Source organism: Centroberyx gerrardi, chromosome 14 (genome assembly GCF_048128805.1).
Source record: "Centroberyx gerrardi isolate f3 chromosome 14, fCenGer3.hap1.cur.20231027, whole genome shotgun sequence".
Classification (NCBI taxonomy): domain Eukaryota; kingdom Metazoa; phylum Chordata; class Actinopteri; order Beryciformes; family Berycidae; genus Centroberyx; species Centroberyx gerrardi.
The window spans coordinates 5300199-5316936 of record NC_136010.1 but is presented as its reverse complement, the minus strand read 5'-3'; the positions used below and the strand labels follow the sequence as shown (position 1 = coordinate 5316936).

Genomic DNA, 16738 nt, shown 5'->3' with positions numbered 1-16738 from the left:
GAGTGGAATTCTTTGGAAAGTCAGCTGCAGCTCCGTGATAACTCCCTCTGAAAAACGGACTTGTTTTTCTTTCTCTCCCTCCCTTCTTCCTGTTGTACAGCTGAAACTTCAGAAAAACACTGTGGTTGTGTAGTATAGTGTACTCACTCTGCCTCATCACACAGATAATAGCCTGGTGAGCTGCCCACTCAGTCCTTAGAGCACTGACAGACACTAGTGTGAATAGCTGTGTGTTTGTTTGTGTGTGTGTGTGTGTGTGTGTGTGTGTATATATATTTATTTCTTTGCCAAGTTCTAATGCTGCTTCTTTGTACATCCTCAAAATGCTGTAAACCATAATTTTTCAGATTTTTCATTCATATACTGTATTTCTACTTACCATGTTCTAGCAGTGAAATTGTCAGTTTTGTATGTTTATATAACCCCCACTTGTTATATTCGTATTTATATTCAGTTTTTCCTATTACTATTTGCTGCTGCAATGATCTAAAGTTTATCTTTTCCACACCTTGTTGAAAAAGGTCATTACAGATACACTTGTTATGGGTGAAGAAGCCGTAGAACAGACCATGTTTTCACAGTGAGAAACACCTTATCAGAGTGAAGAAATAGTAAGATGTAAAACCAGAGAGGGAAAAGGCTAACAAATAAACAAAAGCGGAATAGATTGAGATTAAATAACAATTGAAAAAACAAGCAAACAAAAATTCAGTTTGGATATCCAAATCCTAAAGTTTATCTAAAAGGTTATCTTAAGTATATATGTAATATTTGTGTGTATTTATATGCATTCAGTAGCCTAGTTGCCTTTGTGTGTGTGTGTGTGTGTGTGCATGCATGTATCTGTATGCGTTTGCATGTGTGCTGTTGCAGAACAGAGCCAGTGTCCATAGAAACAGAGTCAGCCATTAGCAGGATGTGTTGGTTGTTGTTGTGTTAGTGGAGCGAGGAGGAAAAAGGGCATCGGCTGGCTAGTCTATCCTCTCTCTCCTCCAGCTGTGACCGCTGAACACGCTGTTCACATGTTTTACATGTTAGACATTTAGCTGACGGTGTTATCATTGAGTGAGAGAGCAGAATAAGCTTCAATATCTACATTACAACCAACAGTAGGAAATGTGAGAGCCTGGAAATACTCCTGTGACCTCAGAGAAATCACATGAGAGAAAGGTCCTAAGGAAAGCGGTCGAACACAATATTTTTTGAGAGCAGTTTGAGTGAGTAGAGAAGATGGGATATGATTCAGAAGGAGACGTGAAGTACCTTTTTGAAAAGATGAGTTTTCAACCCACGATGGGAAGTGATTCTGCTCAGAGCGGAGGGGGAAGGTCACCCCAGGACCGGGTGAGCCGGCAGGGAGAAGACCCCGTCCTGCTGCTGGCTGGCAGGGCAGGAAGGAGTGAGGGAAGAGCAGATTGGAGATTTAGCTCTACAAACATTTCTCAGAGGCAGAGCTGCAGGAATAATCTGATTGGTTGAGTTAAACCTCAGTTGGCGGGGCCACAGAACCAGTTTTTCTGGCTAAAAAACATTAGACTGAAGCCCACCGAAAAAAAGGCGACAGGTAAGAGAGGAGGAAGCTAATATTATGAAGTCTAGCTCTCTCTCTCTCTCTCTGGACAAACTCCTAAAGAAGTTGCATGAAGGGGTTAGCTAGCTTAAAACCAGAATTGCAGACAGATTCCAACACTCGATCATAAAAAACATAATGTATGGGTAATTTTACACCAAACTCACTACAGAGTTTACTGGAAATATATTCATTCAATTCTACAAGGTAAGTGAATTTCAAGTGTGTTTTATAACTTTCCTGAGTGATTAATCCAGGGCCGTTCACACAATTTACCCACAGCAAGCATTCACAGTGAAAAATTGCAATCTAGCCTACTAAATTATCCATGTTAGCTTCCAAACTAGCCATACTAGCCTATAGCTGTCTATGTAAGCTAGTTAGCTAGCTAAATGAATGAAAAAAGAAGTCATTTCCATTTATATTTCTGATGTATATTTGATTATTTAGAGTTCCCTCTTTGCCTTTCAAGTTTGCCAGTTAGCTTGTGCTCTGAAAAACTGCGGTTCTTTGGTTCAGCCCATTTCAAACTCAACAAATAATTAAATTCTGCCTCCAGAGCAACTCTGCCTCCAAGAAATGTTTGTAGAGCCACAAACTCCGATCCAAGAGGAGACGGGGAGCGGAACGAAGAGGACAGATGGGGTGGAGGAAGAAGAAGATGCCAGGGAAATATGGAGAAGGGACATAAAGGTTGGGAAAGAGTGAGGAAGGAGTGACAGAAGGGCAGAAGTGAGGAGATAGAGAGGAGAAGGAGTGGAGAAGGGAGAACTGGAGGAGAGTTAGAGAAAGAGAAGGAAGCGAGTGGGGAGGAAGGAGGACAGAATGAAACGGTAGAGGGGAGGAGTAAGGGGGCGCTTCTGCATCAGGTGAGCGCTGCAGCTGAGAACACGTCTCCTGGTGTTGTTGCTATGAGGCTCTTGGTCCCGCCCCTGCTTCATCCTCATTGGTTGGTAGAACTCTGAAGTGACATTGATGAGCGGTGCGCTTCAGAAAAGTTGGAAAGGTTGCTGAAAGTGCAACCTTTCCATTGGAATTAATGAAAGAACAGCGTCAGCGCTTTTTTCACAGGTCTTTGGTGGACACGGGGCCTAAGGGAAGAGGAGGAAGGAGTAAGGAAATGAGGGAGAGAGGATAGAGTGACGGAGGAGGTAAAGACAGAGGAGTGGTGAGAGGAGGGAAGACAAAATGAGGAGTAGCAGGAGTCCAAGAGGAAGAGAGCGCTGAACAGAGAAGAAAGGAAGGAGAGAAGGAGGAGGAGGGGTTTGAGCAGGGAGGAGTTGAGAGAAAGAGGATGATGAGAGGGGAAGGGAAGGAGGAAGGGAGGAGACGGAGGAGGACAAGAGAGGACAGAAAAGAGCGATAGAGTAGGTTGAGAGAAAGGAGGAAGAGAGGAGGCAGACGGGAATAAATGGGCCGTAGAAAGGCAATTTTATCAGCAGCCGTGAGTGGGAAGAGATGCAGGCAGAAGGGGAAGAGAGGAGGAGGAGGAAATAGATGTTTGGTTTGGGTCCACCAATAACACAAATAGACTGATTTTGCTGCAAGTGTAGAAGTGGGATAAAAAAAATCTGCTCTTCGGGGGGGAACAAGGTCAGATAAATCCCACCCAAACCTCGGCTCGCAGTGTGTATCAGCTGGAAGAGTCGCATGCTAAACCCAGGATCAACAGAAAGCGAATGCACCTCGTTTTGGGATTTCCTGGGATTGGAAATGAAAAAAACTGCAGTCAGACAAGAGAGAGAGGCAACAGATACAGAACCAACAGAAAACTTTAGCAGCAACTAGCATTATCTCAAAAGTAAGCTAAATGGAAAGTAGTTTTAAAAGATATATTGCCCAGATTTATTAATCGTACGGGATATTTATTTAAGAGATTGAAAGAAAGATATAGAGAAAATTTACACAAAATATGGTACAAAAATAACATAGAGTTTTAAATTAGCAGGGACTACTTTCTCTGTGAAAGTCTCTTCCCACGAGACTTGGAGCATGACGCTTGTTTCCATAGTAATCGAAGGTGGTGAGCGATATGAGACTGTGTACAGCTACAAATCACTACGCAGCGGATGAATACGTGGTTGTTTACTTGAAATAGCTCCAAAAATAAACCTGGCAACATCGGCTATATTGAGTTAATATTTAATTTTTTTTTTTTAATTTATGAATCTACAGGCTAAAAACTACTAACACCTTTTTATTACCAAAAAGTCAGTCATCTTATACTTTGGATAATGCTAGTCGCCTACTATCGCTCAACATAGTGAATGCTAAAGTGTTAGCATGGAATAAAAAAACTTGCATGAAGTCTCTTTTATACTATTTAAGCTTTATTTAAAACTCCAATCTGCTTTTGTTTTTTCAAGAGAGAGCTGGCCAAGAAAATATAGCATCATCACACTCTCTCTCTCTCTCTCTCTCTCTCTCTCTCTCTTTCTCTCTCTCTGTCACACACACACACACACATACACACACACACACACACACACACACACTCTCGCTATCTCTCTCTCTCTCACCCTCTCTCTGTCTTTCTCTCTCTCTCTCACACACACTCTCATCATCTCTCTCACCCTCTTTCTCTCTCTCTCACACACACACACACTCTCTCTCACCCTCTCTCTCTGTCTGTCTCTCTCACACACACTCTCGCTATCTCTCTCTCTCTCACCCTCTCTGTCTTTCTCTCTCTCACACACACTCGTCATCTCTCTCACCCTCTTTCTCTCTCTCACACACACACACTCTCTCACCCTCTCTCTCTGTCCGTCTCAGGCGCCCTAGGCAAAACTATAAATGCCACCCATCCACACGTTCTCACGTTTTATCAACTATTTCACGTTGGGTTGCCAGTTCAATGTTATTTGTTCAATGTTAGTTGTGTCTCATGTCACTTAAATCAACTCACGTAGTGCAATTATTACTTTACTGAAAGAGACTTAAAGCTACTCAAAGCTACTCGTCGGGAGCAGGTCGGGAGATGGACTGGGAGTAGGACTCAACCTGTTGCTGTAACTCAGTCTCAGTAAAACAAGGAACTTTTGGAACATTGTACTCCTTGTTTTAAAACTTGCAAAACTGCATACCTTTCTCCTTAGCACTTTTGCTTCTTTTTTCTTTTTTTTGTACTGCGCCCCGGATGGCTTTTGCCTTTTCATTTTCTTGCTCTCCACATACACTCCACTCCACTATACCCATCAGTGATCTAGCATGTTCTGACTGTGATGATCACTCATGAACTGATGAACTTTTTTTTTTCTGGGCACAACCGCCGCTGCTGTCACCCTCTCTCACCCTCTCTCACCCTCTCTCTCTCTCTCTCTCTCTTAGTGTCACTTACATATGATTGGCACATACGCTTTATCCCTCTCTTCCACATTCAAACAGTAAATTGAGGGGAGTAATGGGAGTGGGTGAAATCACTTTGACTATACAAGCATGTGGACTGGGTCATTAAAGTCCGGGCGCGACAGTGATAAATGTCCCCAGTGCAACGCAGAGGCGATGTGTGTAAACACACAGAGAAAAAGGCTGTTCCTATTATTTGGGTTGTCACCTTCGCCTGCCGCAGTTTCTCACAGCAATTAGCGACGGTGTCCCCCAGAAACCTGCTCTCTCTCTCTCTCTCTCTCTCTCTCTCTCTCTCTGTCTCTCGTTTTTCTGTTTTCTTCTTTCTGTCCCCCACCCTCTCCTGTTCTTTCCCCTGTATCTCTCCATTTGTTTGTCTCTTTCTCCTGTTCTTCCCCTATCTCCTTCTCTTTTTTCTTTCTCTGCTCTTTCCTCTATTTCTCTGCTCCATTAATCTGTATCCTTTTCTCTCTCTGCTAATCAATATGGGTTTTTGAATGACCGATATCAATGTTTTTGTATTGAAGCTGCCGACAGTTGATATTTTTGTGATATTTTGTGATAATTACACCATTTTTATGCCCAAAATTACCAGTATTCAGTGTTTCCTCTGGAATTTTATTACGTATTATTGTTGTATTGAGAAAGGCAAGATCTACCTATTGAAGCGTTGAGAGAAAAAGACAGCCCAGATTGTACTTCCAACTTGAGGCCTTTTATTTAGGCTAATTGTATTTGAATTACATGAAATGCTTTGGTCCAACTTTCAAATTGATGCAACCAAGAAAACACTGTAACTAGCAAACAGGCCATAGCTGTCTTGCTTTAAGAATTTAACAATACATCATACCTTCAATTCTAAGTTTCATTATTTAATTTCATTCCAACACAAAAAATAAAGGCATGTGGCCTATTTTCCATGTCTATGAGGAAATTATTTTGTTACGTAATAGTAGACGACAAAGAAAAAGAAATCAACACACTTGCAGTGAGCAGATCATATGAAGTGCCATTGTTAACTGTTATGCTTATCCACTGAAGCTTCATGCAAGTTACTACATTTACCATTAGCATTTTAGAAAGTAGAACTGTAATGAGTGCTAACAAAATTCTCAGTCAGTGCAATTAAGCTAAGTGCAGTTCTATGTCCCATCTTATGCCAGCATCACTTTTCACAATGCCATCAGAAGGCAACACTGTTGCAGTCATATTACTCACTCAAGTCAGTGTGATGGCTGTGACTGAATACTGTCTGTGAGTGCTTTGTAGTTTGGCTCATAGCTACAGACAGCCAGTCTGAGACAGTCTGAGGTGTCTGTCAGTAAGGCGGCTCCTGTACTTTGATTATTTTCATCTGTGAAAACGTCATTTCACAGAGGTAAGTGGATCCAAAGTAGGCACTCACTGTTAGTGCACATGCGGTGAGGAGAGGAAACTTCTCTCTGCTGACAAGTCCCCAAAAGTCACTGTCCCTTGATCTGGCTTTCAGCTCTATGTTTTCTCATTCTCATTCTCATTTTGCAAATCAACCATCTCCATGTCAACTCCACTTGGCAAAGCAAATACTTGCTGGAATTTGGCTGCTACCTGTTCTATATCAATGGGCAGGAATGGGTTTGAGACGAATGCAGGAATATCTTCCATGACGTCTAACTCACCAAAACGCCGATTGAACTCTGTTGCCACTTTGTCCAGGTGAGCGCAGCACTGCTCAGGGTGAAAAACATCCTTTGTCTTCGATGGCCTGTGACATTTTCTCCAGGTTGGGAAAGTGTGTCAGCCTCCCGTTCTTTAGATGTGTGGCCCAAACACCGAGCTGGGCCTTGAACGCATTCACTGCGCTTATCATGTGGGGCAGGTGTCGGTCTTTTCCCTGGAGCTCGTTGTTGAGTGCGTTCAGTTTTGTTGTTAGCTCTGTCAGAAACCCCAGGTCCAGTAGCCACGCATCATCTGACAGTTCCTCGTGCTCCTCGTTCCTTGTCGACAGAAAAGTCTTTATCTCAGGCAACAAGTCAACAAATCGCTGCAGCACTTTGCCGCGACTCAACCACCGGACATGGAGCAGCATGGAGAAGTAGGTCTCCGTGAGCGGCATCGAGCTCATCCAATAAAGCCTTGAATAAGCGGTGCTGAAGCGCTTTTGCTCGAATCGAGTTTATCAGTTTGACCACCAGTGTCATTACATGAGAAAAGTCCACGACCTTCCCAGCCAAGGCCTGCTGGTGAATCACACAGTGATAATTCACGAAGTCGGGAAAATCAGGGCTATAAAACCAGCATGCACACCGCGCATTGCCGGGGCCCCATCAGGAGTAATTGCCACCAGTTTATGAATGGTCATTTTCACTGACATATTTTTTAAACTCATTGTAAATATCCTCACATCTCGTTCTCTCCTTTAAGTGCAAAAGAGTGAGGAAGTCCTCCTTTGTTGTAGAATCCTGGAAAGCCGTTCTGACAAATACAACAAGCTGAGCTGTGTCCATTACATCCAGGGATTCACCGAACTGTAGTGAAAAATATTCACAGAGTGACAAGTCCTTTACCACTTGTCGATCCACGTCCTCTGACAGTGACTCGACCCTCCTTGTCACTGTTGCAGGGCCGAGCTGTACGGACGCCACGGAGTGCGGTTTTGATGTCGTCTTTGTTTTTGGAGCCGTTGAAAACAGTCTCTGCGGTAATGACTTTTGCTTCCTTGAATAAATCACCATCTGTAAAAGGCTTCTTGCGTTTAGTCAAAAGATGACTTACACGAAATGATGCTTCAGTAGCAGCCTTATTTTGAGCAGCAGGTTTTGTGAAAAGCGACTGCTGGGCCTTCAACCCCCGATTTCAGCTCGTCAACTTTCCTTGCACGGATTACGCTCTTTGGGGGGGTAGCTGTCTTGGTAGTCTTTGAATTTCTGGTGGTTGGTGTTGTGGTGCCGCTCCAGATTTCCTCTTTTAGACAGTGCTTGTGTTTGGTGGCACAACATACATACACACTCGTCTTTCACCAAGGTAAAAAGAAATTCCTCTTCCCATTCTGGATGGAAATTGTACGTTTTCGCCTTCTTTCGTGGAGCCTCCGCCATGCTAGCTAGCTACCTCACAGGCTATCACCACCGAGTGCCGTATATTGACGTTTGCGACAGTTAACGTACCGGTACTCTTCTCTTATCTCATTGGTCACTTTAATGCAGCACCTGCTACGCTGAAAAAAATACAACAGCTGGATCAAGAGAGAGAGAGAGAGAGAGAGAGAGGCACTTGCAAAACTGAACATTAATCAGGCATAATGTATTTGTGTATTTATTTTTCTATTATTTTCAGGAGCTACAGAGAAAGTCCCATCATGGGACACTAAAACTCTCCACTGAAACCAATACTAATCAATTTATTTTAGTGTTAGCAGCTCTTTAAGGCATTGCGATCCACCACACCTATTCGATGGTAGGGGAAACTCTGGGCTACATTACTGCCTTTAAAAAAAAACATTATTGTAAAAAAAACATTATTGAACAATTAAATGACAAAATAAAATGTGCAAAGAAAATAAAATTTCATTGCAGGTTTTACAGAGTGTTTTTATGCGGCTACGGTCTGGGAGGAAGATCAAAAGCTCAGTATCAGCAGGCAGATGTATCGGTCTAACGCTGCTTTCTCCACACAGGGAGAAGGAGGGTTCTTCAAGGGTTCTTCGGTTACAGTGGTGGTTCTGTATGGAACCATAACAGCTCAAAAACCCACTGATTGATTAAAATTTAAAAAATAAAAGCCCCAAAACTGGACAATCACAATAAATAACCCAATGTGGCTCTTACAGTAAAAAGTTGCTTTAGTACTGCTGTGTTTCATGTACTCTTAAATGGTTCTTTATAGCCCCGAAAAGGCTCTATGTAGAACCATATAGAACCATTTGAGCCTGGTGCAATATGGAGAAAATGTCAAAACGGGACTGAAAAGGGTTCTGCTGTGGTACAAGCGCTAAAGAACCATTTTCTGGCACTATATAGAACCCATTTTGTTAAGAGTGTACTGTACCTCCTGTTCTGTCTCCTCTGTTTTTGTCTTTGTACGTTCATCTCTCTCTCTCTCTCTCTCTCTCTCTCTCCCTCTCTCTCTCTCTCTCTCTGTGTTCCTCTGACAGCTTTAAGTCTCTTATCCCGTCTTCCTCAACCTCTCTGGGTGAATCAGTGAAGCTTTGAGGTTTTTGTTGAGTCACCCCATTCCCCTTCAAACACACACACACACACACGCACACACACACACCCAAAGGTATCCAAACGCACACATACACTCACACAGACGCACATGCATACACACTCACACACTTAACACAAATACACACTTGCACTTATGCACACTCACACTACTCATGTACTGCTGTGTGTGTGTGTGTGTGTGTGTGTGTGTGTGTGCTGTACCTTTGTGATTCCAGGATGTGTCGTCTCTTTTTGTGCCTGACTGTACAGACACAAGCTGTATATTGTGCTTTACGTGTATTCTGTCAGTGTTTCCGCTTCACAGACAAACCCAACTCTTAACTTGGACTTTTAACATGCTTGATCTGTTTCAGAAGCTGCAGGCCGTCGCATGCTTGGTCAGGAAAAATGTTCTCACACACTGAGAGCTGGAAACTGGAATCACCATTTCTAATTATTTTGAAAATTACAAGATCCTCCTCCTGGTTTACAAACCTCTCAAAGGCCTGGAACCAGATTATATTTCCAACATGCTTGTTAAAATGAATGAATGGATGAGTGGATGAATGGATGAATGAATGAATGAGTGAGTGAGTGAGTGAGTGAGTGAGTGAGTGAGTGAGTGAGTGAGTGAGTGAATGGATGAATGAATGAATGAATGAGTGAATGAATGAATGAATGAGTGAGTGAATGGATGAATGAATGAATTAATGAATGAGTGAGTGAATGGATGAATGAATGAATGAATGAATGAATGAATGAGTGAGTGAGTGAGTGAGTGAGTGAGTGAGTGAGTGAATGGATGGATGGATGGGTGAGTGAGTGAGTGAGTGAGTGAGTGAGTGAGTGAGTGAGTGAGTGAGTGGATGGATGGATGGATGGGTGAGTGAGTGAGTGAGTGAGTGGATGGATGAATGAATGAATGAGTGAGTGAGTGAGTGAGTGAGTGAATGAATGAATGAATGAATGAGTGAGTGAGTGAGTGAGTGAGTGAGTGAGTGAGTGAGTGGATGGATGGATGGATGGATGGATGGATGGATGGATGAGTGAGTGAGTGAGTGAGTGAGTGAGTGAGTGAGTGAGTGAGTGAGTGAATGGATGAATGAATGAATTAACTTTATATCTTTCATGCACAGAATGCAGCTCAAAGTGCTTTACAATTCAGCAGCAAGTTAAACACACACACACACACACACACACACACACACACACACACAAAGGAATAAGATCAAAACTTTTTCTTTCTTTCTAATTCCATTGGAAAGAAAGAGAAGACAGTGCAAACAAAACAATTAGAATCATAAATAAAAAAGTAAAACAAATAAAAGAGTATAGAGAAAGTAAAGATTAAACAGAAGCTGCCAGGCCTCTCAGGTCATCTGGCTCCGGCCTTTTAGAGATACAGAGAGTTAAAACTAAAGCTGGTGAAGCATCCTTCTGTTGTTATGCTCCAATGTGTTGGAACACATAATCTGAGACTTGACCCCATGATTTCTTCTCTTACTGTAAAAGCAAGCTTAAAACCTTTTTATTTGGTACAGCAAATTCCTAGCCACCTTACTTTTAAGCCTGTCAGTCTCTCTCTATATACAGTATATGTCTGTATATACAGTATGAGTGTATATGCACAGTGCATGTGAATGTATTTGTGTACATGTGTGTATTTGAGTATTTACATGCTCTTATTTTCTTAGTATTTAATACTATTTAAGCACTTGGTATGAATTGTGCTATATAAATAAAATTTGACTTTGACTTTGGTTTATATGGCATCTACAAAGCTAAAAGAGCAGCAACTGTGTGAATAGAAAAACTGACTTCAAAGTTTATCTCCCGTCCCAATGAAAGTACTATTTGGTACAGAAGAGCATGGTGTGTCCTGTATCCTAGGTATGAGTTTTCTCGCTCTAAAATCTAAACTCTACTCGTGACCTTTGACGTTTAAAACCCACAGAAAGCGGTTTCTGCTGTTTGCCCTTGCAGGACAGTAAGTGCTGCCGGTGACTTTCTCACACAGTGCAGCCAGGGAGACTCTGTGACCGTTAGACCCGCCACAACAAAGACAGCCAGGGTCGCCGCCGGTTCACTTCCCTATTGAGAAGGGAAATAGAAATGTGGGAAAAAAAGAAGAGAAGCCACAAAGGCCAAACAAAAAAAAAAAAAAAAGTCAGGGGAACAAGGCAATGGTCACTGCCTGCTGAAAAGGTAATGAGAGAGAGAGAGAGAGAGATGAGAGAGAAAGTCGAGGCAGAGAAGGAGAGAAGGAGCGGGAAAAGAGGAGGCGAAGGCATGGAAAAAAGTAGAGAGAGGAAGGAAGAGAGAGATAAATGTGAGGGAGAGGGAGAGATTTTGGCATTGCTGTCCTCAAAAAGAAAATTTCACTGAGAAGACAAGCAGACTGGAACAATTTTTATTCTCTCTATTGTGACATTGGGAGTCAATAAATCCACATTTCCAATTTCCGTGTGTGCTAAGCACTGAAAGCCAGTAATGCATTGGGCCTGGACTTATTCAATACATGACAGAATGGAATAGAATAGATGGAAAATCTCCCTTACAGTACCTTACCCTACCCTTACTTGGAATATAAGATACACAAATACATGATACAGCACATGATATACATTAGAAAGGCCATCTAATAGACCAAAAAGCCATCAATTGAACAGGGGAAATATAGCAATAACTACCATTTCCTTGGATTATTTAGAAAATATAACAGCATTGCTTTTTACTGCAAGCGGGCCTAGGAAAAGTCATGAAGGAACATTTTGAAAGCCGAGATATTTCAATACCAAAATTCAAACCGGCTGTCGATTGACTGCAGTTTTGCCTTGTTAGTGTTAAAGGCATAAAGACAGCCAGCAGAAGCAGGTCGTCTCTGTCATCCGGAGGCAGGCATGAAACATCAAATATTGTTTTTAAAGCTATTTCTAATTTGCAGCTCGCTCGGCAGCGGGGTCATAAAACATTTTCTATATGTAGGCGACATGTCGACTTTCAATCACAGTCTGAAATAAAAAAACAAGACAAGACAAAATGGAGATGTGTGGTTTTTGCACCACACCGACAATGTTTAAAGCAAGACTGGGTGTTATGATGCTACTTTCAACACGTTCAGGGTATTTTTGAACGTGCAAAAAAAAAAAATTAGTGGGTGAAATTTGCATGGAAGTTAAATGCAGTTACACACAAAGACATGGACACAAGCACTTGTGTTTGCATGTACTGTGTACTTCTATGTGCACACGTACAAACCAAGTATTGTATTGTATTTTATGTACTACTAATATCTTAGTCTCTGTTTTTACCTGTATTGTATTTTAATGTTTCTGTGCTATTTCCAGTCTTAATGTTCCTGTACTTTCTGTTTTAACCCCAAAAGCGCAGGGCAGGGGCTGCAAATTAGCCTTGGCTAGAAAAACACATGCATGGCATCTGTTTTGTATTTCATATATGAAATAATGTTTAATGCATTTCTCCCTGTTAAATAAACGAATAAATAATTAAAATAAAAAAAAAACACAACTTCAAACACATGTGTGCAGCAGGCATTGAGTGGGAGGGAATCTGTGACTTTCAGCATTAGTGAGGAGCTATAAACTTAGGCTGCATGTGTGTGTGTGTGTGTGTGTGTGTGTGTGTGTTTGTGTGTGTATCTGTGTGTAAATGTATGTAGCTGCATGTGTCAGTAGCATAGGGTCAAGCAAAGGCAATTCAGGAAAGTCAAATAAAGTTTTAACTGTTCACTAACAAACATCTTTACTTAAAAAATTGCATTGAAATTACAAGCACAACAGTAACACTTCTAACACAGTCGTGCACACACACACACACACACACACACACACACACACACACACACACACACAATTCTGGTGGTCACGATAATAATCAGTTATAAAGATGATGAGTCACTCTCATTTGCTCCTCTTCTGCATTCATTTCGTTTTTATCTGCTAATTGGATTTCTCCATTTTGGGCTGACCTGGAATTAAATAAAATCTAGCTCAGCCCAAGTAAAAAATGCAGGAACGATTGTCAACAACATTAGAAGAATATTTTATTGTTGACATCAGTCCTCTTCTAATGATTTGATAGTGTCCTCGGGCATAGTTTTGTACCACTTTGCTTTCCCTCAGGTGTGTGTTTGTGTGTGTGTGTGTGTGTGTGTGTGTGTCTTCTGCCTGAGGTGTTTGTTGAATGAATGTTGTCTTCCCAAAGTAAGAGGTGTGTGGGTGGGTGTGTGTTTTCTGCCTGAGGTGTATGTTGTCTTCCACACATAAGAAGTGTGTATGTGTGTCCTCACGTCCGTGTGTGTGTGTGTGTGTATGTGGCCTGTCTTGCCTATTTTGTAGCGTTCCACTTTAATTTGTTGATGCCTGTGGATGTGCCATGGTCTTTCCACGGCTTTCAGCAGCTACCAGTGAATGAATCAGTAATTATTTTGCCGGTTTTAATGTTCTTTCTGCCGCTGTTTCTCTGGCAGTTAGAAGATAATTGAATTTATTAGAATAGAGTGACAATTGCCGGGCTGAATTCTGCTCTGGTGTTTTCCTTATTCATTCAACTCTGCGGGGAAAAGGGCGTCCTGGTGGATCAGCGGTCTGAGGCGCGTACCGTGTAAACGGTTCTGGTTTCGAATCCGGCCCAGAACCTTTGTTGCATGTCGTCTCTTTCTCTCTCTCTCTCTCTCTCTTTCTCCCTCCCTCTCTCTCTCTCTCTCTCAGTTTCAATTCAATTCAAAGGGGCTTTATTGGCATGGGAAACATATGTTTACATTGCCAAAGCAAGTGTGAAATAAAAACAAAAAATGTACGTACAATTAAGATATACTAGAATAAAGAAATGTGTAAACATTGCAACATTGCAATCAAATATATAAATAAGAGTAGGTAAAATTAACTAAAAAATACAACAGAAAAATTGTGCTTTTGCTGTTAAAAAAAGAAAATCCCTCTCTCTCTCTCTCTCTCTCTCTCCCTCTCTCTCTACACTTGGGAGTGTCTAATAAAGGTGAAAATCCCCCCCAAAAAAACCCCCCAAAAAAAGACAAAAAAATGACAAATCAAACATATATCTATGTTTTCTCTCAGCTGCCAATGAGAGTAACAGAGGTTATTGGAGTTTTTGCAGGAAATGAACAATATATGCAAGCACTGAATTGTTATATACAGTAACTGAATATTGATACAAACTGTTTTGGTAGCCAAAGTATTTTTCTGGTCAAAAATGCTTCAGTACAGGTTGGTTACGAGCCAAACTGGCTAGCAGAACTGTCAGAATTACTTATGAGAAAACCTGAAGCCCAGAGGTGAAATACGTTTTGCTCCAATTTAACTGCTGTTGTTCTAAAGAGACATAAAACATATAAGAGTAATGGAATTGGTCTGAAGACTTTGATCATTTTACACAGCAAATTCCCCCAGGGTTAATATTTTTTCAGTAACAATTATTAACAAGTGTTGATTTGAGAGTTTGTCCACTCGTAGAGCTGATCCAATGTTAGGTTGGCTGTTCAAAACCATCAAAACTGTTAAATTAACTTTGATGGGTGTGTACTTAACTGGCACAGTGTTGGTTTTTACACTCCCAGAGTTACATCAAGACTGATGATTCTGCTGTGTATGCAAATGTAATTTGACATTTCTCTCTTTTCTTCTGCTCTCTTCCTGTCTTCCAGGGGTCCGATGGGAAGCCCCAAGCCTGGCATGCAACAGGGAGGATATGGAGGAGGAGGAATGGGAGGAATGGGAGGAGGAGGAATGGGAGGAATGGGAGGAGGAATGGGTGGAATGGGAGGAGGAATGGGAGGAATGGGTGGAGGAGGGATGGGAGCAGGCATGGGAGGAGGAGGAATCGGGTCGAGAGCCGGGGAGCCGTACCGCCTGGCCACCCACGAGAGCCCGACTCCCCCCAGACAGATGCAGTCCGGCCAAGGCCCGGGCCACGGCCCCGCCATGGGCCACGGACCAGGCTCCAGCCCCGCCATGGGCCACGGCCCCGCCATGGGCCACGGCCCCGCCATGGGCCACGGTCCGGCGGGGTCCGGCATGGGAGGCCAAGGTCCCGGTCAGCACGCGTCCCGGCGAAACCTCCAAGTCGACTTCACGGGTTCGGGCGGCTCCAGGACGGGCCGGTCTCCCTCGGCGTCTCCGGACCGCGGCGTGACGCCCACCTCGCCCTACTCCCTGCCGCAGATCGCGCCCATGCCCAGCAGCAAGCTGTGTCCGGTGTGTACGACCACGGAGCTCACCAACCCGCCCGCTGTGCCCAACTACAACACCTGCACCCAGTGCAAGGCCACCGTCTGCAACCAGTGTGGATTCAACCCCAACCCACACCTCACTGAGGTAAGACAAGAGAGGGGTGTGTGTGTGTGTGTGTGTGTGTGTGTGTGTGTGTGTGTTTGGGAGAGAGCAAGCTGAGGAAGGAACAGCTGAGTTGTGTGTGAGATAAAGATGATGAAAGATTGGGTGTGGGTGCAGTGTATGAGTGTGTACAAGTGGGACAAGGGTGTGTGTGTGTGTGTGTGTGTGTGTGTGTGTGTACACGATAGCTTCAATCCAAAAACATACAATATTTGTGTATGTGCACATGGGAGCTGTTTGTGTGTCTCTATTTTGCTACAGTATTTTTGTGCTGCCAGGATTATTGCCGTAGATTTGTAGCTGCGTAAATGGATTAAATAATCTGATAATGCTGATTTACAGTATGGGACTAATACCATGGACCATGGAAGCAGACCAGGGATGAGGATTCGTAGGTAGAGAGAGCGAGAGAGAGAGAGAGAGAGAGAGAGAGAGAGAGAGAGAGAGAGAGAGAGAATTGTTTGGCAGTAAGTGCTATTGTGTTTCATGCCAAACACCTTTGAGTTGGATTGAATCGAATTGAGTGAATGCGAAGAAACGATGGAAGGAGCGAGCGAGATGGTTTGAGGCGAGAGATAAATGAGGTCAAGACAGGAAGAGAGAGAGAGAGAGAGAGAGAGAGAGAGAGAGAGAGAGAGAGAGAGAGAGAGAGAGACAGGCGTGAGAGTAAATATAGCTTTGCTAAGTGTGTATGTTTTGTGTCCAATGTCCAGTCATGTGCGGAATGACTATACTACTATACTGTATACAGTATAGTAACTGCCTCTAGATGTTCTTTAACTACTCTGAGTGTGTTTATGTGTGTGTGTGTGTGTGTGTGTGTGTGTGTGTGAGAGAGAGAGAGAGAGAGAGAGAGAGAGAGAGAGAGAGAGAGAGAGAGAGAGAGAGAGTGAGTGGTAAAGAGACACGGCTGCAAAAGAAATGAGTGTGGGATGGAAAGAGTGTGAGAAAGAGTTTGTGTGTTTGTGTGTGTGTGTGTGCGTGTGCGTGCGCGTGTGTGTGTGTGTGTGTGTGTGATAGACAGTGAGTGTATGGGCTCGGAAAGTGGCAGTAATTCCTCCCCGAGGCGCTGACAGAATCTCCATTAATGTGCCGAGGCGAGACACAGGTCTTGACAGTGTGTGTGTGTTTGTGTGTGTGTGTGTGTGTGTGTGTGTGTGTGGTGTGTGTGCGTTCCGCTCAGGTGTGATGTGAAGAAAGGGACAGCAAGACTGCGGAAGCCAAAACACTACAGTACTTACTGTTTAGAGACAGGAGGGAGA

General features: G+C 43.0%; 1 protein-coding gene across 1 annotated transcript in view; it reads left to right on the top strand.

Annotated features, from left to right (window-relative positions):
- Positions 1–16738, top strand: part of bsna (bassoon presynaptic cytomatrix protein a) — a 205836-nt gene that overhangs the window by 34655 nt on the left and 154443 nt on the right. Inside the window, exon 2 of the mRNA XM_078288251.1 lies at positions 14789–15458. Within this exon, the coding sequence (XP_078144377.1) occupies positions 14789–15458 (670 nt within the window). The remainder of the gene's footprint in view (positions 1–14788; positions 15459–16738) is intronic.